General features: G+C 39.7%; 1 protein-coding gene across 8 annotated transcripts in view; it reads right to left on the bottom strand.

The window, feature by feature from the left end:
• cacna1aa (calcium channel, voltage-dependent, P/Q type, alpha 1A subunit, a) overlaps positions 1 to 24,957 on the bottom strand; it is a 262,583-nt gene that overhangs the window by 11,081 nt on the left and 226,545 nt on the right. For 6 of the 8 annotated variants that reach the window (XM_061885469.1, XM_061885465.1, XM_061885468.1 and 3 more), the window contains 5 exons: positions 22,759 to 22,871; positions 22,568 to 22,688; positions 20,280 to 20,393; positions 17,815 to 17,853; positions 695 to 911 (listed from right to left, as the gene is read on the bottom strand). In XM_061885469.1, the coding sequence (XP_061741453.1) occupies positions 695 to 911; positions 17,815 to 17,853; positions 20,280 to 20,393; positions 22,568 to 22,688; positions 22,759 to 22,871 (604 nt within the window). The remainder of the gene's footprint in view (positions 1 to 694; positions 912 to 17,814; positions 17,854 to 20,279; positions 20,394 to 22,567; positions 22,689 to 22,758; positions 22,872 to 24,957) is intronic. The other 2 variants (XM_061885466.1, XM_061885467.1) reach the window with 2 other exon arrangements.

Below are 24,957 nucleotides of genomic sequence, written 5' to 3' on the forward strand. Positions count from 1 at the left end.
TGAGGTCTTTGTTGAAGAAATAAAAATGTAACCAAAAACCGAACCATCAAAAAAAGAATATCAGTTTTGCTTTTAGAAACTAATTTAGTCAAAAATAGCTGTCCAGAGTCGCTCGCCACATTGAAAGGAGCCAGATGAGGTTGTTCGGGCATCTGGTCAGGATGCCACCCGAATGCATCCGAGGGAGGTGTTTCGGGCACGTCTGACCGGTAGGAGGCCACAGGGAAGACCCAGGACACGTTGGGAAGACTATGTCTCCCGGCTGGCCTGGGAACACCTCGGGATCCCCCGGGAAGAGCTGGTCGAAGTGGCTGGGGAGAGGGAAGTCTGGGCTTCCCTGCTTAGGCTGCCGCCCCCGCGACCCGACCTCGGATAAGCGGAAGAAGATGGATGGATGGATAATCTGTGCAAAAAAACTTCTTCATTCATCGTTTTTATTTTCATATTTTATTTGTTTACTATATAATGTGTACATGCTTGTATTAAGAAAACTGACAATATAAATATTTAGGAAAAAAATAAAAATAAAAAAAGAGAGCACTTATTCACAGCTAAATTGTTTTCCAGGTGTCATTTGGTTGCATTCCCATCGATAAGTTAACTAATTGCTTTGAATTTGTCGTGTCTGCTGCGCTGGCCAAGTGTGAATAGGGACATTTGTAAATCTGGGTGTGTGTTTCTGTGTGCCTCCAACCTGTGTCGGCCTCCGTGTAGCGACACAGCGACCTCTCGGAGGCACGATGGCTGCGCTCTTTCCTCCTGTGCCCGTGTCTTGGAGCTCGACCTTCCTCCGGTATGACATGCTCCATGTTGTAGACATCTGGGCCGCCTTTGTCTCTGCTGCTGCGGCCTGACCTGCTGTGACCTAAAGACGAGGCCGAGCGCTTCATGGGGCTGTTGTCACTGATGGTCTAAAAGGAGAAACAAAGAGAAACACATGCTGCAATGTGTGTGTACGCACATATTTGCTTGGAACTTGTTCTTTGAAGCTATGCATGCCAAGTTCTCTTTCAGTTATGTTAAACACACCTAATGATATACTCATATACAGTTGTGGTCAAAAGTTTACGTACACTTGTGAAGGACATAATGTCATGGCTGTCTTGATTTTCCAATAATTTCTACATCTCTTATGTTTTTTGTGATAGAGTGATTGGAGCCCATACTTGTTGGTCACAAAAAACATTCAAGAAGTTTGGTTCTTTTATGGTATTATTATGGGTCTACTGAAATTGTGACTGTGGAGAGGCGGAGCCGACGGTCCGACAGAGCACGCTGGAGCCAATCCCAAGATGGCGGCAAGGAGGCGGAGATGGCGGGTGAGCGGCGAGGCTGGGCGTGCCGGGAGCGACGCCACAAGCGAGATCAGGTGTGTTGATCACGCACCTGGACACAATCCAATAATCCTCTCACACTGTTTAAAAGGGCGACAGCTGTGAATGTCGGGGGGAGAGGCGTAGAGACGGGAAGGAGCCAATGTGAAGCTGGCGCGCAACGAGAGAGGAGGAGAGCCCGAGCCAGACGACAAGCGAGCGAGCTCAGAAGTGGAGCTGAAAAGCGACCTGGACTGACATTTGTAATTTGAAAAAATAAAAAAAGTCAACTCTGCTCGAAGATGTCCCTGTTTGGTGGTCCATGGAACCCGCACGACAGCGAGAGTCTGTCACAGTGACCAAATCTGCTGGGTCTAAAGTATACATACAAAACATCCATCCATCCATCCATTTTCTACCGCTTATTCCCTTTTGGGGTCGCGGGGGGCGCTGGCGCCTATCTCAGCTACAATCGGGCGGAAGGCGGGGTACACCCTGGACAAGTCGCAACCTCATCGCAGGGCCAACACAGATAGACAACATTCACACTCACATTCACACACTAGGGCCAATTTAGTGTTGCCAATCAACCTATCCCCAGGTGCATGTCTTTGGAAGTGGGAGGAAGCCGTAGTACCCGGAGGGAACCCACGCATTCACGGGGAGAACATGCAAACTCCACACAGAAAGATCCCAGGCCTGGATTTGAACCCAGGACTGCAGGACCTTCGTATTGTGAGGCAGACGCACTAACCCCTCTGCCACCGTGAAGCATACATGATCAATTTTGGTGATGTAGAAAAGTTACAAACAAATCAAATTAGATTCATTACATGGCCTCTTAACTTCATGTAAGTGATTATGATTGACGACACCTGTTGACTTCTCTGAGCCCATTTAAATAGGGCTCATGTGATGCAGTCATGAGATTCGGTGACAAACGTGACAATGGGAAAGTCAAAGGAACTCGGCACAAATCTAAAAAAACGAATCATTGACCTGAACAAGTCAGGAAAGTCACTTGGAGCCTTTTCAAAGCAGCTTAAGGTCCCAAGAGCAACTGTGCAGACAATTGTTAGTAATTATAAATGCATGGCACAGTTTTGTCACTGCCACGATCAGGAAGAAAACACAAGCTATCACATGCTGCCGAGAGAAAATTGGTCAGGATGATCAGAAGTCAACCGAGAACCACCAAAAACAGGGTCTGCAATGAATTGTAAGCTGCTGGATCTCAGGTGTCAGTGTCCACAGTCAAGCGTGTTTTGCATCACCTTGCTCCAGAAGCGACACCTTAAGGCTCGTCTAAAGTTTGCTGCTGATCCCATGGACAAAGTTAAGACCTTCTGGAGGAAAGTTGAGACTGTTTGGCCACAACACCCAGCAATATGTTTGGAGGAAAAAAGGTGAGGCCTTTAATCCCAGGAACACCACCCTAACGTCAAGCATGGTGGTGGTAGTATTATGATCTGGGCCTGTTCTGCTGCCAATGAAACTGGTACTTTACAGAGAGTAAATGGGACAATGAAAAAGGAGGATTACCTCCAAATTCTTCAGGACTAGCTAAAATCATCAGTCCGGAGGTTGGGTCTTGGGCGCAGTTGGGTGTTCCAACAGGACAATGACCCCAAACACACGTCAAAAGTGGTAAAGGAATGGCTAAATCAGGCTAGAATTAAGGTTTTAGAATGGCCTTCCCAAAGTCCTGACTTAAACCCCATTGAGAACATGTGGACAATGCTGAAGAAACAAGTCCATGTCAGAAAACCAACAAATTTAGCTGAACTGCACCAATTTTGTCAAGAGGAGTGGTCAAAAATTCAAGCAGAAGCTTGTCGGAAGCCTGTGTGGATGGCTACTAAAAGCACCTTATTGCAGTGAAATTAGCCAAGGGACATGTAAACAAATATTAACATTGATGTATGTATACTTTTGACCCAGCAGATTTGCTCACATTTTCAGGAGACCCATAATAAATTCATAGAGGAACCAAACTTCATAAATGTTTTTTTGTGACCAACAAGTATGTGCTCCAATCACTCTATCACAAAAAAAGAGTTATAGAAATTATTGGAAACTCAAGACAGCCATGACATTATGTTCTTTACAAAGTGTATGTCAACTTTTGACTACGACTGTAGTTATTCATAATACTGTGAAAACTCTTACAGGGCAAGAATGTGCATAAATACAAATATGTTCAAAGATGATGGCAAACAGCCATGCCTTCCATGCTTCTGTAATTGGTAAAGAAGGGGTTACAAGGGTCAATATGACTTGCAGCATCTGCACGACTCATAAACCCCCCTTGAACATGGAACATTCGCAGGCTGCAGGAAACTCCCAACATTCCTTGCTCCGTTCATCGTGCTTTGCTCCAGCCATGCAGGGGCATAGAGGCTGGTCCTTGACCCACGTGAGGGTCCATGCTCTGGGGGAGGGCAGCAGGACAGAGCAAACGGTGCCCTACTTCGGTATGTAAAGTCCATCAGCCAGCGCCAGTGTAAGATGCCGAAGAATTGCCAAAAGGTTGGAATATAAAATAACACTATACGGACAAAAGTATTTATTGGGAAACATGGCCATTACACCTTAGTGAAAATGAAGTATATGTGGGCCCCCTTTTTAAGTCGTAATAGCTTTCGGTAAAACCTTCTACAAGGTCACTGAATCTCTGCTGTAGTTCTTCCCGAAAATGGTCGATGGAGTTTATTCCTAAGGCTGTCTTCAAATAGTCGAAAATTTGACGATTCAATTTGTAGTAGTCTGATTCCACTATCAACCTCGCAGTCGATCATCTAATATCAAACGTCCTAAAAAATTAAATGAAATTAAAGTGCGTAAGGTCCACTACACCACGGAGGTGTAACTCTCCTCTTGAAAAGGGTGATGATCCTTCCACAGGTTCACACACAGAAACTTTAATATGCCTTTTAACTTCCTCTATTTAACAGGTGTCAAACTCAAGGCCCAGAGGCCAGATTTGGCCCGCCATATCAATGTAACGCAGCCCGCCAAAGTCCTGAAATAACATCAGTCAATTAAGCATTTGATCATTTACCAAATGTAATCTTTTCATTGTGACGAACAAAAACACATGTATTGCATGCTATTGAGTATATGTTACCCGATATTATCTAATAATGCAACAAATATAATACTGTCATTAACTTCAAACTTTTGAAAGTCAAAACAAAATAAACATCTGATTGAGTTATATCAAAGCAAGTTATTCATCAAATTGTACCCTGTATAAATTACAATAGATTTTACAGTAAAAAGAACTAGCAGCTCAGTTGCCAGGATTTTACAGTAAACAACAACATTTACAGTAATGTGCTGTAAAAACCAGCAATCTTTTTTTTGTTTTTTTTACTGAAAAATCTTTTTTTTTTTTTTTTTTTACAGTGTATGTCAGTGGTTCTCAAATGGGGGTACGCGTACCCCTGTAGGTACTTGAAGGTATGCCAAGGGGTATGTGAGATTTTTTGAAATATTCTAAAAATAGCAACAATTCAAAAATCCTTTATAAATATATTTATCGAATAATACTTCAACAAAATATGCATGAACGTTCATAGACTGTGCAAAGAAATGCAACAATGCAATATTCAGTGTTGACAGCTCGATTTTTTTGTGGACATGTTCCATAAATATTGATGTTAAAGGTTTATTTTTTTGTGAAGAAATGTTTACAATTAAGTTAATGAATCCAGATGGATCTCTATTACAATCCCCAAAGAGGGCACTTTAAGTTAAATGATAAATGATAAATGGGTTGTACTTGTATAGCGCTTTTCTACCTTCAAGGTACTCAAAGCGCTTTGACACTACTTCCACATTCACCCATTCACACACACATTCACACACTGATGGAGGGAGCTGCCATGCAAGGAGCCAACCAGAACCCATCAGGAGCAAGGGTGAAGTGTCTTGCTCAGGACACAACGGACGTGACTAGGTTGGTACCAGGTGGGATTTGAACCAGGGACCCTCGGGTTGCGCACGGCCACTCTCCCACTGCGCCACGCAGAAATCTTTATTTATAATTTAATCACTTGTTTATTTTTCAACAAGTTTTTAGTTATTTTCATTTTCTTTTTTTCCAAATAGTTCAAGAAAGACCACTACAAATTAGCAATATTCTGCACTGTTATACAATTTAATAAATCAGAAACTGATGACATGGTGCTGTATTTTACTTCTTTATCTCTTTTTTTTCAACCAAAAATGCTTTGCTCTGATTAGGGGGTACTTGATTTAAAAAAATGTTCAAAGGGGGTACAGCACTGAAAAAAGGTTGAGAACCACTGGTGTATGCAATACAAATATAATAATCAAATGCACAGCAATTAATTTTTATTTAGGTTAAAAACCGGTATTCTACATTTATTTTCATAAATTATATACGGTTACAAGCGGCCCTTTTAGGGTAGCCAATACTGCGATGTGGCCCTCAGTGTAACCGTGTTCGACACCCCTGCTCTATTTAGTCAAGTTTTATGTCTTTTTGGCACTGAGCGCCAGAGCCGAGAACTTCACAAAGTATGGCTTTTTATGAGATGAGACCTTTGTGTTATTTTCTCGCTTTAATAAAAGACTGCGTGCATGCACCTTTAATTAACTTTGGAATATTCCCCGTATAAGTGCCAGAGCACATCGATGTGATTAGTCAGTATACACTACTACTACTCTGTTTATTGCTCCTAAAAATGCCATAGATTCGACTAATTGCCAACAAAAGGGCAAGACCTAACGAATCGTATTCGACTGAGAAAATCTTTAGTGAACACAGCCCTGGTTCCTCTTGCTTGAACTTAAAAACGAAATGGATACCACCCCCAAAAAATCTCTGAACAATGAAAGACTTGAGAGGATTGTCCTCCATCCTTCCATTGTCTTAATACAGCCCCAGCTTCACGACCTGTGTCAATACTGTTGTCCGCATAGTGTACATACAAAAGCACCAGATTATCGGACCTTCTCCGAGTAGCACTGACAGTCCTAACATTTTCCACTCACGCGCCATTCGCCTTTACACTTCTCCTCATTGCACACCCGCACACACTTTTCGGAATCAGTATCATTTTGCATGCATGCATAGGGAGATTCATGGAGACACAACACCCTTATAGACAAGCACACTGTCAAGGAGACATGGAGACAGAAGGATAGACCCCATCAGTTAGTTGGCGTGATTGATGATGACGAGGCAACATGCTACACCAAGGCAAGTAGCTCAAGATGCTCGGGAGACTTGTGAAGCTGACATCAGATGAGGTCATGCCGAGGAATATCAATTTAGATGTAAAATTGGTCTCGATAAAATGACGAAGACAAGTAGGAAACTACTGGAGTGCAGGGAGGCTGGTCAATTAAAGACACAGGTGGTCCTTGTTTTAAGACGTTTTGTGGTTGCAAACACACTCCGATGCAATTTTCCCTCCAATTTTTCATATGTGTGAGGAAATGCCAAAACTCTTTGAGCATTCAGTGGCGCACATGTGAGCGACGGCAGACGTGCACACTGTTATGCGCTTATCTTTTTATTCGATTTTGTGCGCGGCCTAGATTTGCTGTGCGCAGAGGACGCGTGAGCAGTGTGCAATTGCACAGGCACGTACTTTAGAGGGAACGTTGCTCCCATGAATAATTAATACAACTTTTACCTGCGTGCGGTGAAAGAATACATAGACTCTTGTTAAAAGTAAAGTTATAGTACCATTGATTGTCCCACACATACTAAATGTGGTGAAATTATTGTCCGCATTTGACCCATCACCCTTGATAACCCCCTGGGAGGTGAGGGGAGCAGTGGGCAGCAGCAGAGCGCCCGTGAATCATTTATGATGATTTAACCCCCAATTCCAACCCTTAATGCTGAGTGCCAAGCAGGGAGGTAATGGGTCCCATTTTTATAGTCTTTGGTATGACTCGGCCGGGATTTGAACTCACGACCTACCGATCTTAGGGTGGACACTCTAACCAGTAGGCCACTGAGTAGGTTATCGTCCCAATACCAATGTTTTGGGACTGGTACAAAAATTTATTTTGGTACGTTTCTAAATAAAGGGGGAGGGGGGCACAAAAAATGTCATCACTGGCTTTATTTTAACAAAAAATCTTAGATAATACTTAAATAAAGTAGTGAACAAAAAAGACAACTTGTCTTTTAGTAGCAAGTAAACTAACAAAGGCTCCTAATTTAGTCTGATGACATATAGAATAGAATATAATAGAAAATAATAGAAAGTGCTTTAGGATCCCTGGGGGAAATTCAGCACCACAGTCTGCTCACAATAGACAATAAATACTATACAGCATTATTTGCATGTGAATAATATATATATATTATGCATATATTCTACATTTAGGTGCAGTCAAGAAGGAACATATGTATTATACAGTCCAACATACTGTGTCATTTCTCATTCTATTTTGTCAAAATTATGAGGGACAAGCTGTAAAAATGGATCCACTTGTTCATTTACTGTTAATATCTGGTTATTTTCTCTTTTAACATGTTCTATCTACACTTCCATTAACATGTAAAAATCACTTATTCTTCTGTTGTTTTAATACTTTACATTAGTTTTGGAGGATACCACAAATTTGGGTATCAATCCGATACCAAGTAGTAACAGGATCAGACATTAGTCATATTCAAAGTCCTCATATGTCCAAAGACATATTTGCTGAGTTTATAAACGTAATATAAAAAAACAAAATAAGATTTTGTGATTCTAAAAAATATCGATTTAATCATAGTAGTATCGACTGGATACACTCCAGTACTTGGTATCATTACAGAGGATGTTAGGTGTGGATCCACCAATGGCGTTTGTTTATATTGTAACGTCCCGGGAGAGTTGGTGCTGCAGGTCATTCTGTAGTGTTTATGTTGTGTTGCGGTGCAAATACTCTCCCGAATTATGTTTGTCATTGTTGTTTAGTGTGGTTCCACTGTATGGCACATATTTATGACAGTTGTTCAGTAGGCCACCCTTAGTATGACACGTATGGCTGTTGACTAAGTATGTCGTTCATTCTTCATTTACTTGTGTGTAATGTGTTCAGAATTAAGCTGGTCATCCTTGATAGTTAACTATCGGATAAAGTGAGATCTTGTCTTGGCTTTGTCAACTATAGATCATTTAAAACACAACCAGTGTTATAACTAGGGCATGCTGCGGTGTGTAGTGATGCATGTATCGCTATCACTCCTGCTGCAGGGATGATGCTTGAAATAGATGTACTATATTTGTCGCCATGGAGACAAGGATTAGTGATGAAGAAGTAATTACAACACTGCTGACTGTGGATAGACATTAGCCACTAGCTAGCGAGTTACTGTATTTCTTAAAGCACCTCTTCCTGAGGGCGTTTCAGTGTTATAACTTCACCTTTTTCTTTGGTTATTAAGTCAAAATTCATCCCATTGTCTGTGTGTAAGTACTCCATGATTGTGCACTGCCGAGTATGCTCGTCTGCGTGACACGACGTGACGACGACAACAGGTGGGGGATCGGTACTTTTCAGAGGCGGTATAGTACCGAATTTGAATCATTAGTATCGCGGTTTTATACTAATACTGGTATACCTTACATCTAGAGATGACCGATAATATTGGCCTGCCGATATTATCGGCCGATAAATGCTTTAAAATATAATATCGGAAATTATCGGTATCGGTTTCAACCTCCCGATTTTCCCGAGAGACTCCCGAATTTCAGTGCCCCTCCCGAAAATCGCCCGGGGCAACCATTCTCCCAGTTTCCACCCAACCAACATTATTGGGGGCGTGCCTTAAAGGCACTGTCTTTAGCGTCCTCTACAACCTGTCGTCACGTCCACTTTTCCTCCATCCAAAAAGCGTTTCGGCCCAGTCACATAACTTATGCCGCTTTTACACACACAAAAGCGAATGCAAAGGCATACTTGGTCAACAGCCATACAGGTCACACTGAGGGTGGCCATATAAACAACTTTAACACTGCTACAAATATGCGCTACACTGTGAACTCACACCAAACAAGAATGACAAACACATTTTGGGAGAACATCCGCACCGTAACACAACACAACATAAACGCAACAGAACAAATACCCAGAACCCTTGCGGCACTAACTCTTCCGGGACGCTACAATTTTTTGGCTTGAAATAATAATTCACCGCTACGAGAAACGTTTGTAAGTTTTGTAATTCAACTAAACAAATCATACTTACTAAACCGTCCCATGTTTTTTTTTATGCACACTTGTATGTGCTATCTTAATGTCATGAAGCTTGCGTCTTTAGGGTCTTTGTTAGCATTATTAACTTACAGTTATATTCTGTTTTGATTGTTTCAGTTTCATAAATTCACTAAAACTTCCCCGTGGAGTTATTTGAGTCTGTTTAACTGATTGGAGAGCTAGTTTACGCATTTTGTGGGTCCATGATGATGACTTCTGTTTTGTTTGATCTGCCTTTTTACTGCCTTGTTACAGGCACCGTTTGGCAACAATTAAGATGTGTAAATAAACATCTAATATTATATATTAGATATTTATTAGGTATATAATTTCGTCTTGTAGTCGGGTGCGGCTAAAATATCTAAACATTTTATTTTCTGCAAAAATCTGGTGGGCGTGGCTTCAATACTGCCGAATCAATAGTTGGGAAAATATGGTATATTGAAGCAGATTTCTCCATAAGAAACAATGTAAACATAAAGAGTGGGTTCCAGCCTTGACATAAGTTCATATTTTAGTAAAGCGGTGTACACTTTGAACAGAATATAAAGCATAGTTGGTTTTTTTTTAAAACTAACAAGGGGGGTGAGGGATTGAATAACAAAGCAAAATTGACAACAACTAGCTGAATTGTCTTTGTTTGCAGCCACCCTGCCGACACGCACAAACACAAGCCCTGTGGTGCACTCAGTTTGAAATCACAAAACTTTTAAAAGCCAGGTCGCTACAATGATTATGAATAAAGAATACAATGCATTTTACATTGTTGATTAATCTTCTTTGTGTGGAATGGGAGGGAAGGGGAGCAGTGTCAACAAACACAAACCACCATTACTCTCTTTGGACTCACATTGAGCTAGCAAAACAAGAATAATACTAAAAACCACCTAAAAGCACACTAAGGGCCTCATTTGCTGAGATCAAAATACCATGCAATAAACAGAGTGTGCAATCTATAAAATTGTGTGTACTATTAATAGGGGTGTGCGATTTACTAACACTGTGTGAGTGATTGAAAAAGGGTGCATACCACCTTATTTAAGTGAGGATTGTGTGTGTCCTATACCGGTCATCACCACAGAGACCCTCTCATTTACTGCACATTCATGTTGTCATGCTCCTACCTGCGGCGTTTTGCTGTATTTTCAAACAGGCAGAAAACATCTACCACTTTTTATGGGCATTGTAGAAGCAGTTGTGCAGTGCATCTATAAAACCCAAAACCAGTGAAGTTGGCATGTTGTGTAAATCGTAAATAAAAACAGAATACAATGATTTGCAAATCTTTTTCAATTTATATTCAATTGCATGCACTGCAAAGACAAGATGCTTAGTATTCGAAATGGTAAACTTAATTTTTTGCAAATATCTCATTTGGAATTTGATGCCTGCAACATGTTTCAAAAAAGTTGGCACAAGTGGCAAAAAAGACTGAGCAAGTTTAGTAATGCTCATCAAACACTTATTTGGAAAATCCCACAGGTGAACAGGCTAATTGGGAACAGGTGGGTGCCATGATTGGGTATAAAAGCAGCTTCCATGAAATGCTCAGTCACTCACAAACAAGGATGGGGCGAGGGTCACCATCCATCCATCCATTTTTTACCGCTTATTCCCTTTGGGGTCGCGGGGGACGCTGGTGCCTATCTCAGCTACAAACGGGCGAAAGGTGGGGTACACCCTGGACAAGTCGCCACCTCATTGCAGGCGAGGGTCACCACTTTGTGAACAAATGCATGAGCAAATTGTCCAACTGTTTAACAACATTTCTCAACGAAGGCAAGGAATTTAGAGATTTCACCATCTTTGGTCTGTAATATCATCAAAAGGTTCATATAATCTGGAGAAAACACTGCACATAACATAGAATGCCCGTGACCTTAGATCCCTCAGGCGGTACTGCATCAAAAAGCGACATTACTGTGTCAAAGATATCACCACATGGGCTCAGGAACACTTCAGAAAAAACACTGTCAGTAACTACAGTTGGTCGTTACATCTGTAAGTGCAAGGTAAAACTGTACTATGCAAATCCAAAGCCATTTATCAACAACACGCAGAATTGCTTTGCTGGGCCCGAGCTCATCTATGATGGACTGATGCAAAGTGGAAAAGTGTTCTGACGAGTCCACATTTCAAATTGTTTTTGGAAACTGTGGACATCGTGTCCTCCGGCGAACCACCCGGACTGTTATAGGCGCAAAGTTCAAAAGCCAGCATCTGTGATGGTATGGGGGTGCATTAGTGCCCAAGGCATGAGTAACTTACACATCTGTGAAGGCACCATTAATGCTGAAAGGTACATACGGGTTTTGGAGCAACATATGTTCCCATTCAAGCAACTTTATCATGGACGTCCCAGCTTATTTCAGTAAGACAATGCCAAGCCACATTCTGCACGTGTTACAAAAGGGTGGCTTCATAGTAAAAGAGTGTGGGTACTAGACTAGGCTGCCTGTAGTCCAGACCTGTCTCCTATTGAAAATGTGTGGCGCAATATGTAGCGTAAAATACCACAACGGAGACCCTGCACTGTTGAACAATTTAAACTGTAAATCAAGCGAGAATGGGAAATAATTCTACCTAAAAAGCTTAAAAAACGTGTCTCCTCAGTTCCCAAATGTTTACAGAGTGTTGTTAAAAAGAAAGGCCATGCAACACAGTGGTAAAAATGCCAACTTTGTTGCATTAAATCCTAAGCTAATGCTTATTTGCAAAAAACAACAACAAGGTTTCTCAGTTCCAACATTAAATATCTTGTCCTTGCAGTCTATTTAATTTAATATAAGTTGAAAAGGATTTGCAAATCATCGTATTCTGTCTTTATTCACGAATTACACAACGTGCCAACTTCATGGGTTTTGTACATTGAAACACCTTTTTTTTTTACGCCGAAGGTGCGCTCATTTGAGAGAGGCTGCACTTATTTTAGCTCATTAGTCAAAACAATGCATACTTAAAAAGTTCTGTTTCATGTAAGAAATATATTGATAACATATATGCTATGTAAAGAAACGAACATCATTATAAAAAACAACACAGCAAAACACCAAAACGCATCAACTTATTTTGATTTAATAAGTTCTTAAGTGCTCTAGAAGTTAAAAAATTATAAAATGATGTTGCTGATGTCTAATATTTTTTATTTCTGACCATCTAAAATGTCAACACAGACAAGTACGATAAAGGAACTACGAGCAACTTCATCCAAAACCAGATGAGGCAATTATTGAAGGAATTGCGTGTGAATGCTCCAATGCTGAAGTTCCTGAATAGGCTGAACCGTTTGAAGTTGAAACGGTTTGAATTGGGTGAAAAATGTGGAGAAGAAGAATAATAAGTTGAACTAAATGAGGCAATTCCTGAAGTAATTGCGTGTGAATTTATTTAGAATTGTTGAAGTAGAGCACACAATTCCTGAACAGGCTGAATATTTTGAAGTTGGAACACTTTTAATCAGACGAAACATGTGGGAATTGCGGGACTTTGAAGAACGCCCCATTCATTTTAATGGGAATTTCACAGACATTTTGGGATTTCGGGAAAAGCGGGATTTTTTTGGAAAATGGTAAAACACTTGAATGGTCTAAATGAGCTGAAATGGTTGGTGTTGAAGTTTTACCAAATCGGTCGAGAAATGTTGAAGTAGTAACATGTTGAATTGAGAAACGGCTATACGGAATTCCTGGAATCTCTGGAAAACCAGGAATTTTTCCAGTTCCACGACCCCGAAGGGAATAAGCGGTAGAAAATAGATGGATTAAGAGGAATGTTTTGACTGCGGAACAGTTGAAGTGGGTTAGAAATGTGGAAGAAGTAAGCGCCAGAAAAAATCGTGGTGATAGGGCTTTTTGAAAACCAGGAATTCAGGAAAACCCTGGAATTTTTGGAACTTAGAAAATGAGTAGTTTTAATTTCCAGAATGGTGGAACATGTTGAAGGTACTAGCTTGAATCGGTTGAAAAATGTGGAAATGGTGGAAGTTTGAAAAAATGGTCAATTCATTTTGAATGGGAAAAATGTCCGGGAAAACCTTGAATTCTGGGAAATCTGGGAATTTGTCAAGGGAAAGCCCGTGATTCCCGAATAGGCCGAACTGTTTGAAGTTGAAACGGTGTGAATTGGGTGAAAAATGTGTAACGTAGAACTGTTTGAATCAGATGAAGAATGTGGGAGTTGTGGAACTTTAAAGACTGTCCCATTGATTTCAACGGGAATTTCCCAAAAATAGGAAATTTTGCGAAAAGTTTGAATTTTTTTGAAAATGCTAAAAAAAAAAAAAACTTGAATTGTCTGAATGAGTTGTAATTGTTGGTGTTGGAATTTTTCAAATCGGTCAAGAAAAGTTGAAGTAGTAACATGTTGAATTAAAAAAATGGTATTACGGAATTCCTGGAGTTTCGGTAAAACCGGAAATTTTGCCAGTTCAAAAACACAACTTAATTTTTTGTCCTGATTAAGAGGAATGTTTGGACGGTGGAACGGTTGAAGTGCGTTGAAAAATGTGGAAGGAGTAGTTGCCAGAAAAAAGGGCGGAAACAGGGCTTTGGAAAAGCAAGAATTCTGGAAAATCCTGACATTTTTTTGAACTTGGAAAAAAGGTAGTTTGAATTTCCAGAATGGTGGAATATGTTGAAGGTGGAATCGTTTGAATGGGTTGAAAAAAGTGGAAATGGTGGAAGTTTGAAAAAAGGCCAATTCAAAATGTCCCGGAAAACCTGGAATTCTGGGAATTTTTGGAATTTGTCAAGGGAAAGCCCGCGATTCCCGAATAGGCTGAACAGTTTGAAGTTGAAACGGTTTGAATTGGGTGAAAAATGTGGAAGGTAGAGCGAGCCACAATCTGGAGGAGAAAAATAATAATAAGTTGAATAATAAGAATTTTGGTGTAGAAAACCATATGTGTGGAGGCTTTGGAGCATTCACACAATAATGTAGTTGCTTTACGTAGGTCAATAATAATGTTGTTATGAAAGTGTATGAAACTGGCTAACCCAGTGTTTGTCAACCTTTTTTGAGCCAAGGCACATGTTTTTCATTGAAAAAATCCAGGGGGACACTATCCCATCCCCGTCCCCATTGTTGTGTGCCAAAATTGGCACTTATTAGTTCACTTATTAGCAATCTAAGCTTAATAAGAAACAGTCTTTTTCCGGCTTTTATTTCCTAAAGTTCCCCTTACAATGGTTCCGGTATTGTCCTGTGCATAGACATCTTATAAGTAGACGCAGCATCGACCGCTACTGCCTACTGCCGCTGAGCCGCCATCTTGGAGTGGGGATCCACTCCACTCAGTACAATTAATTTGGCAGGAGCAATGAACTGTCAGCGCATTTAATTAACCTTACCTCAGTGAATACCACTGATTTTCCTGTTTTTTTTGTCATACGTGTAGCTGTGACAAGGACGCATGTTTTGGCGTGTTTTATTATTCATAGTTTGCTTAACAGTAGTAGAACATTCTTATATGCTATAAGTGACCAGACGTTCGAGATCAAAACTTGGAATATAATCCCAGAGAAGGGGGAAAAAAATCGTCAGCTATTTTTAAGTTGAAGAAACAATATGATTAGGTTATATATACATGCGTATATCCTACATAAACAATGTATGAATACATTAGATATCTATATATCTTAGGGACCTATAGACTTATAGTTTATTCTGTCTTGACAATTTGTATTACATTCTTCCCTTAAATTATAATGTTTACACTGATTGTTTAATATGGGCAGAGCCTTTTCCTGTTCATCACACATGTTGTCCCATATATTTCACAAAGATTGGCTACACAAAATTGGTTTGGAAAGTTAGATTAAATTTAGACTTATATAATACTGTATAGCCACTGTCCATCTGATTGTTTAATTAGCTAACATATATTCCCCCCCTACACAATCTGGACAGTTATCCTAACTTTTACCTCTGTTGGCTTTTACAATCCCGGGCTCGGGATCTTTCTGTGTGGAGTTTGCATGTTCTCCCCGTGACTGCGTGGGTTCCCTCGGGTACTCCGGCTTCCTCCCACCTCCAAAGACATGCACCTGGGGATAGATTGATTGGCAACACTAAATTGGCCCTAGTGTGTGAATGTGAGTGTGAATGTTGTCTGTCTATCTGTGTTGGCCCTGTGAGGAGGTGGCGACTTGTCCAGGGTGTACGCCGCCTTCCGCCCGATTGCAGCTGAAATAGGCTCCAGCAACCCCCCCGCGACCCCAAAAGGGACAAGCGGTAGAAAATGGATGGATGGATGGGCTTTTACAATCTTTATCTTCATAATTTATTTCAACTTTATATCATTCAAGTATGACATTTTTAAATGTAATTTATTTAATTGACAAGCAATTCTATTATGGTCATACTTTTGTTTGCTCGCGGCTACGATTTCAGTACTATTGAAGATCTTTGCTCCATTGTAATATTGTTTTCACAAAATACAAACAACAGTACGCTAATGTTCAATCTTACTTTTGAAAAGTAATCCACCGATTCCTAATTTCAACAGTCTGCTCATTTCAGAAGGAAAACATTTTTGTTTTCTACCTGTCAACTGTCAGTTTAGACTGCTCGCCGGCTCCTCATCACCACTTCAAGATTGCGGCCGAATTTCTCGCGTCACAGCAGCCAAAGCTTTGTCTACTTATAAGATGTCTATGGTGCCGTGGCCCGAGTAACCGATACATGACAGACACCACCAGCAGAAAATGTTAAAAACAAAACTCAATAGCCTATATTGACAATATAAAGTCGTTCTCATCAAATACCTGACGCAATTGTTCGATATGACTTCCAATCATAACATCATTAAGTCTCTTGTCTCAAAGTAGGCTTACAAACCCCGTTTCCATATGAGTTGGGAAATTGTGTTGGATGTAAATACAAACGGAATACAATGATTTGCAAATCCTTTTCAACCCATATTCAATTGAATGCACTACAAAGACAAGATATTTGATGTTCAAACTCATAAACTTTATTTTTTTTTGCAAATACTTAACTTAAAATTTCATGCCTCCAACATGTGCCAAAGTAGTTGGGAAAGGGCATGTTCACCACTGTGTTACATCACCTTTTCTTTTAACAACACTCAATAAACGTTTAGGAACTGAGGAAACTAATTGTTGAAGCTTTGAAAGTGGAATTCTTTCCCATTCTTGTTTTATGTAAAGATTTAGTCGTTCAACAGTCCGGGGTCTCCGCTGTCGTATTTTACGCTTCATAATGCGCCAAAATTTTTCCATGGGAGACAGGTCTGGACTACAGGTGGGCCAAGAAAGTACCCGCACTCTTTTTTTTACAAAGCCACGCAGTTGTAACACATGCTGAATGTGGCTTGGCATTGTCTTGCTGAAAAAATCAGGGGCGTCCATGAAAAAGACGGCGCTTAGATGGCAGCATATGTTGTTCCAAAACCTGTATGTACTTTTCAGCATTAATGGTGCCTTCACAGATGTGTAAGTTACCCATGCCTTGGGCACTAATGCACCCCCATAACATCACAGATGCTGGCTTTTGAACTTTGAACATCAAATATGTTGTCTTTGTAGCATATTCAACTGAATATGGGTTGAAAATGATTTTCCAAATCATTTTATTCCTTTTATATTTACATCTAACACAATTTCCAAACTCATGTGGAAACGGGGTTTGTACAAAGCAATGAGTTACCAGTACCTGCTGCCACCTACTGGTACGGAAGAGAAACACATGGTTACTCTGTGGATCTCCAGACAGCACAGAAATTGTTTGCGAATTACAATTATTGGTTTGCAAAAAATATTTTTTCCAACCAATTAAGTGAAATTGCATAATTTCCCACGGCACACCAAACAATATTTCACGGTACACTAGTGTCCTGCGGCATAGTGGTTGAAAAAAACTGGGCAAACCGACCTTTGACGTGAGATACCAAAGTCATGTTTTTGGGGATATTCTTTGAGGAGGGACCCTGACAAGACAGCTCTTATGATATACGAGTTATGTGTTGCAAAACGGTAAGGACATATAAGTCCACCAAGCGGTACAGTTCAGTTCAAGTCACACCGAATATATTTCAGCAAAGAAGAGGAGCACAGTAACAATGGAGGACATCCAGTTTTTTTGGAGTTCATCCTCCCTGAGTTAAGGGTTGATTTAATGGAAAAACTAGAAAAAAAATCCCTTCCAAACCGAACTGTACTTTTTGGTGTCTTCAGACCGAGTCGGCGTGACACAGAGGGGATGTAGAGGGGCGACTAGGACAAGACAGGGAAGACAGGGTACATACACTGAGCTGACTGCCACGCTGCTTCGCTTTCCTCCGCTTCTGTATGAGCACAGAGAAAACACACACAAAAACACACTAACACATAGCCACGAATGAAGCAGAACCAGGACCAGGGGAGGTCTAGGAGGCATGGGGAGACCAGTAATAAAGATGGATTGAGTCACAACAAATGATAATAGGTATGTAGAGCGTTTGGCAGCTCAAAGAGATTGAAATATTACGAGACGGGTCCTGATGATGCACCGAAGCAGGTGGAGGAGAAACACTTACCACACACATTGGCGGGTGAAAGGCATCAAAACAGTACAGAACAACTGACGACACCATGGTCACGAAAGCAATGAAAATCCTCAATAGGCACAAACACACCAGAGGACACTGACAGAAGCAGGGGTGAGCTCCAGGAAAGGACATTAAGATCATACCCACACACATACACACGCACTAGGTTGTAAAAAAAGAAATAAAACATGGTCCTCCAAGCTCGGAGGTACGATTAACCTTCAGTCAGAAGGGGGAAAAAACAAAGTTTAGTAGCCATCAAAGCAACATCGTGAAGAGAAATTGTGTGTTTGTAAAAAAAAAAAAAAAAGTGTGCAAACTGATATGTTTGGTGCCAAGACACTGACCAACAGTGTGTTGGATGAAAACAGGGACAATGAAGCGAAGATATGGGGAGTAGAGAGGACACAGAGAGGACAAATGTAAAAAGGTCTGACTTTGCCTTGCTGTGGTCATTGGGAGTTGTACGTTAACATACAATGGTACCTCAATTTAAAGGCCTACTGAAACCCACTACTACTCACCACGCAGTCTGATAGTTTATATATCGATGATGAAATATTAACATTGCAACACATGCCAATACGGCCTTTTTAGTTTACATAATTACAATTTTAAATTTCCCGGGAGTTTCATCTTGAAAACGTCGTGTAATGATGACGTGTACGCAAGACGTCACAGGTTTTAAGGAAGTATGAGCATCGCGCACACACACAGCTAAAAGTCGTCTGCTTTAACGGCATGATTACACAATATTTTGGAGATCTGTGTTGCTGAATCTTTTGCAATTTGTTCAATTAATATTGGAGAAGTCACATTAGAAAGATGGAGTTGGAAAGCTTTAGCCTTTAGCCACACGGTGATTCCTTGTTTAAAATTCCTGGAGGTGAAACTTTCCCCACCTCCGCGGTCAAGCAAAAATGAATCACGACGTAATGTCAACCAGCAAGTTTCGGTGAGAAAATTGTGGTAAAAAGTCGTTTCTTACCGGAGAAAAGCTGAGCTTGATCCGTCCATAAAGCTGCCGTCGACTCCCCTGAGACATTGGGGTCAAGACACCCGTGGACGTACACCTCCGACTATCAGGTACTATTTAACTCACTAAAACACTAGCAACACAATAGAAAGTTAAGGGATTTCCCAGAATTATCCTAGCAAATGTCTCTAAAAACATCGGAATCCGTCCCAATGCAATCGCGTTTTTTTTTTAAATTTCTTTTCTTTTTTTTTTTTTTCTAGTCCGTCGCTATCAATATCCTCAAACACGAATCTTTCATCCTTGCTCAAATTAATGGGGAAATTGTCGTTTTCTCGATCCGAATAGCACTTTTTGTTGGAGGCTCCCATTAAAAACAATGTGAATATGTGAGCCCCCACACGTGTGACTTTGTCGTCTGCGACTTCCGGTAGAGGCAGGGCATTTCTCTTAACACCAAAAGTTGCGAACTTTATCGTGGATGTTCTCTACTGAATCCTTTCAGCAAAAATATGGTAATATCGCGAAATTATCAAGTGTGATCTCCCTTTGCAATCTACTAATAAAAGTTTCAATCAATCCATCAATTAAAAACATGACCAAGTTTCTCGCCAACTCGGCGAAGCAATTGGGAGCGTATCACAGCTGGTCTGCGCCGTACCAAAGCAAAATTAGTAGCCAAAAAAAGAATGTTAAAATACTAGTTAAACTACTGAAATTCATCCATGAGAATATGGAAAAGCTGCGGATGGTGTCTTTGACAGCGAAGCAGCTAGAAGGCGATAGCGTAGAAATCCACTCCCTGTATGTTAATAATTCTTCATAAAACAACTGTAATTGTTATTAGCACATTTTTTTGTATTGTTTTTATTTAATATCTAAAAAATGGTTCTCTTTTGAAAAGGCATGTTACATGTTAAAATTGTGCTGTTTTGGGGGGCCAAGCACAAATTGATATCAATCAATTTAGAACAAATTAAGCTCGTAAACTGAGGTACGACTGTACAGTATATCAACGATTAAGTTAAAAATATTGCAACTTCTAGTCTGGTTGAATTGTTTTCGACACATTTCGATATATGGAGTTGAAAGTTGTCACCACAGCAATAAATGGCTTAGCAAAGATGGGTATGACAAAGAGGACGTGATGCGGGGACATTATGAGGAGAGGAAAAGGAGAGGTTGGAGAGGTGAGAATGCTGCTCACTTGGTTGTCGCCTGGTAGGCGGGGCATGGAAGCGGCCCTGCCGTGGCCTTCCATTGGTGGAAAGTGCTCAGTATCCGAGTAACCATCCTGCCCCATCTCTCTCATCTCTACCGTCTGCAAACAGAGCAGGAGAGCAGGAGATGTTGTGACTGGCTGCCATGGCGACGGGTAGAAGGGACTCGGGGAGGTGCAGGCAATGTTGAGGGGTTGCGGGGGGCGGGGTGTTGTCCACGGAGGCAGAGAACCAAGGGTCTTACACAGGAATGTAATCAATGAGAGGATTTGATGAACATAATGATGGACTTTTTCCTTTTTTCCATGTTTTCCTTCTAGAGTCTGGAGCTACACACAGCGGACACTTCAGTAGGTACACTTGCACAATTGAAAAAGATCCTATCTTGTATCAGAGTGATGATCCGACGATCAGAAGTATTTAATGATTACAATTGTGATTGTAGTTTGCGATGCTGTAGAAATGAATTGCATCACACTGACAAATCACAACCACAATAATGAACACATTGCTACATTGATTCCTGTCAGTCACAACTAAAAATATGTCTATTTGCACATAGATCTCTTTATATTATGCAGGTGTACATAGTGAAAAAAGACTATGTAAAAAAAAAAAAAAAAAAAGTCAAGGCAACAAGCATGGATTAAACCAATCACAGAGAGAAAAATAGTTGCTACGACGCATGTATTTTCTTAAAAAAGGCCAAACAAATGTAAACATGTATCTAAAGACAAATATATGTTATTAGTTATTATCAATTTTGTTTTTTTTTTACAATATATCGCTTTGTTCTATTTTTCAATTGTTGCTTCTCATTGTATTACTACTTTATATATAAATATATATATATATATATATATATATATATATATATATATATATATATATATATATATATATATATATATATACAATCCCCTGAAGAGCAGAGAAACCTGCAAAACAGGCTTGTGGGAATGAAATAGCCTCTGTGTCTTCTTCCTGACCTAATATATATATATACATATATATATATATATATATATATATATATATATATATATATATATATATATATACATATATATATATATGTATATTATATATATATATATATACACCCATATATATGTATATATACACACACAATATATATATATATATACACACACACAGACACACACATATATGTATATATACATATATATTGTATACACACACATATATATATATACACATACATATAAATATGTATATATATATCCACACATATAAATACTGTACATAAGTACACATATATATACATATTTTTACATATATATACACACACTTATATATACACAGTATATATATATATATACATATATATATACATATACATACATATATATATATATACATACATATATATATACATACATATATATATATATACATATATATATATATATATATATATATATATATATATATATATATATATATACATATATATATATACATATATATATATACATATATATATATATATATATATATACATATATACATATATATATATATATATATATATATATATATATACATATACATATATATATACACACACACACACATATAAATAAAAAGCCCTATCCCAGCCAAATGTTTGTAACCCAATGCGGTCCCCGGGTCAAATAGTTTGGGAGACCCTGCTTTAGAAGATATACTCCAATACAAAATGGTCGCAGGATGGTGAGGTGTGTACTCACTTTTGTGAGATATTGTATTTTCCTAATATATTTTTACATTTTGTCATTTATAAACTACGTGTTTGATGTTTTTTTTTTATGACCTCCTCTCATCATTAAATGTGGCAAACGTGATTTAAAGAAAACAAATGGACAAACCTACACTGAAGAATTTAGACAAAATTGTAAACATTTAATCAAGTGCTTCCAATAAATTGGGAAAAAAACATATTTGTTTGGTTAGGAAATTATGGAAAGGTGGAGGAATATTACTGGGAACATAAACGGTATTTTATATTAAAAAAGTAGCCATAAACCAATGCAGTTTCTCTTTCTGAGGTGATCACATGATGGCGAGTATATGATGAGTGAGATTGGCAGCAGCACAATTTAGGACAAATGCATCCATTCCCACTTGGGTACAGAACCGTTCTTTGGGAACTCATTTGAAAATGATGGCAGGACAAATGACAACCCAGTAAATGTCATAGATGAACTGTATATGTTTACTGTATGTGTGTGTGACCCAGCCTGTGTTTCCGTGCGTCCACGAGCTTTTCTACCTGTGACGTGGTCATGCTTCCCAGGCCATCTTCAGGGCTCCAGCTCCCGACCTTCTGAGACATCTCCTGAGCACGGGCTGTGACCCATGAGCGGCTCTCCGGCAGCCCCCCTTCCACCGGGCTACCACACAAACACACGCCGTCACACACCCACAGTATACCCGACTTCCTTCACCAGAATCCCCACTCACAGGCTGTTCACCGTCTCTGTGGTCTCAGGTGGAGGGAGGGCGTTGTTGAGGGTCGGGCCCCCGTCCTGGGTGGGGGAAGGGTCCACGCGCTGAAATAGTAATGGCGTTCGATTCTGTGTAAGATATACAACATGGCCATCGCCAACTATCAGGCAGACTGACAGGGGGAAAAGGGCACGGAAAAAAGGAGCAAAGCAGGGACAGAAGTGGGTTTACCAAAGAGGTGAGGGTTGCTACAACCAGTGTTTTTCAACCTTTTTGGAGCCAATGCGCATTTTTTGCGTTGAAAAAATCCGAAGGCACACTACCAGCAGAAATCATTAAAAAACGAAACTCAGTTGACAGTAAAATGTCGTTGTCGCAATTGTTGGATATGACTTTAATCCATAACCAAACATGCATCAATATAGCTCTTGTCTCAAAGTAGGTGTACTGTCACCACCTGTCACATCACGCCATGACATATTTTTTAGTTTTTTCGCTGTTGTCCTGTGTGTAGTGTTTTAGTTCTTGTGTTGGGCTCCAATTTTGGTGGCTTTTTCTTTTTTGTTGGTATTTTCCTGAAGTTGTTTGATGTCTTCCTTTGAGAGATATTTCCCACTTTGTTTTAGCAATCATTTTTGATTGTCATGTCATGTTCGGATGTACATTGTGGACGCCGTCTTTTCCCCACAGTAAGTCTTTGCTGTCGTCCAGCATTCTGTTTTTGTTGACTTTGTAGCCTGTTCAGTTAGAGTTCCGTTCTGCATAGCCTTCCCTAAGCTTCAATGCCTTTTCTTAGGGGCACTCACCATTTGTTTATTTTTGGTTTAAGCATTAGACACCTTTTTACCTGCACGCAGCCTCCCTCTGTTTCCTACATCTACAAAGCAATTAGCTACCGGCTGCCACCTACTGATATGGAAGAGTATTACAGGGTTACTCTGCCGAACTCCAGACAGCACCGACACTCAACAACAACAAGACATCATTAGTAGACTATAATTACTGGTTTGCAAAAAATATTTTAAACCCAAATAGGTGAAATTAGATAATCTCCCTCGGCACACCATAATGTATCTCACTGCACACCAGTGTGCCGCGCACAGTGGTTGAAAAACACTGGCTACAAGTTTATAATACCAAGAGAAGCCGTGGGAATATTTATAATCAATCTGATCAAGTTCTTCTCAAAAGTGTTTGACGGGATTATTCCACACCAGACTTCTCTGAGCATGCCTTTATGGACCTTGCTTTGTCATGCAGGAACAGAAAAGGAGCATACCCAAGACTGTTCCCGCAAAGCGTCCAGGATGTTTTGGTCAGGTGAATAATGCAAATTGATGGGAAACCTTACTTAGTAAATAAAAGGGTCGTTAAGATGTGACAGCATTGCACAGTACTCACATAAATGCAATGGCTCAATGCAAAATAAATTGTCAAGTAAGGAGTATTAAGGTGAAGGAAGGAGGAGGTGGGGAAAGAATACACATTGTGCCTATACCAGGGGTGTCAAAGTCAAGGCCCGCGGGCCAGATCCAGCCCACAAATGATAGATTATGTCCCCCGGGATTATATTTGATTAGTATTAGAACCGGCCCGTAGGCCACTGCCGCCTGCTGCTGTTTTGCACGCACCAATACTCCATCAGTGTTGGCGCTAGGAATTTTCAAAATGTCATCAAGTCATAAAAATGGGGTCCCACAATACATTTTTGGGGTCCAACTTTTTTGCAAACGTTTCGAAAACAAATGAGAAATGTATACATTATCCTGTTATATCTCACATTCTATAATATGTTTTAGAAAAACTTATTTAATTCATTAAAAAAAACAAAAAAAAAAAAATTTTTACGCATATGTATTCACTTATAAACATTCATTCACGTTCTTCTTTCCTTCTTGGATCTAAACTTTACCGCTGCCGGTATTTTTGCTATATTTTTATTGTAATATTTTTAGAATGTGTTTGTTCTATTTTTGGCCAAAGTAAGACAAAGAAAACAATCTGAAGTTGTCTTTATTGTTTAGCTTTAATGCCATGATTTTAATAGTCCGGCCTGCGTGTGTACAGATTTTACTCCATGCGGCCCCTGAGCTAAAATGAGTTTGACACCCCTGGCCTATACGATATTTCAAGCTTATTATTTAAAAAAAATGGTGCTACATTTTTTGAGGTGTCTCGATCGGTCTGTTATCAGCAAAAATGAAGAAAAAAGAC

Source organism: Nerophis ophidion, linkage group LG23, assembly GCF_033978795.1.
Source record: "Nerophis ophidion isolate RoL-2023_Sa linkage group LG23, RoL_Noph_v1.0, whole genome shotgun sequence".
Classification (NCBI taxonomy): Eukaryota; Metazoa; Chordata; class Actinopteri; order Syngnathiformes; family Syngnathidae; genus Nerophis; species Nerophis ophidion.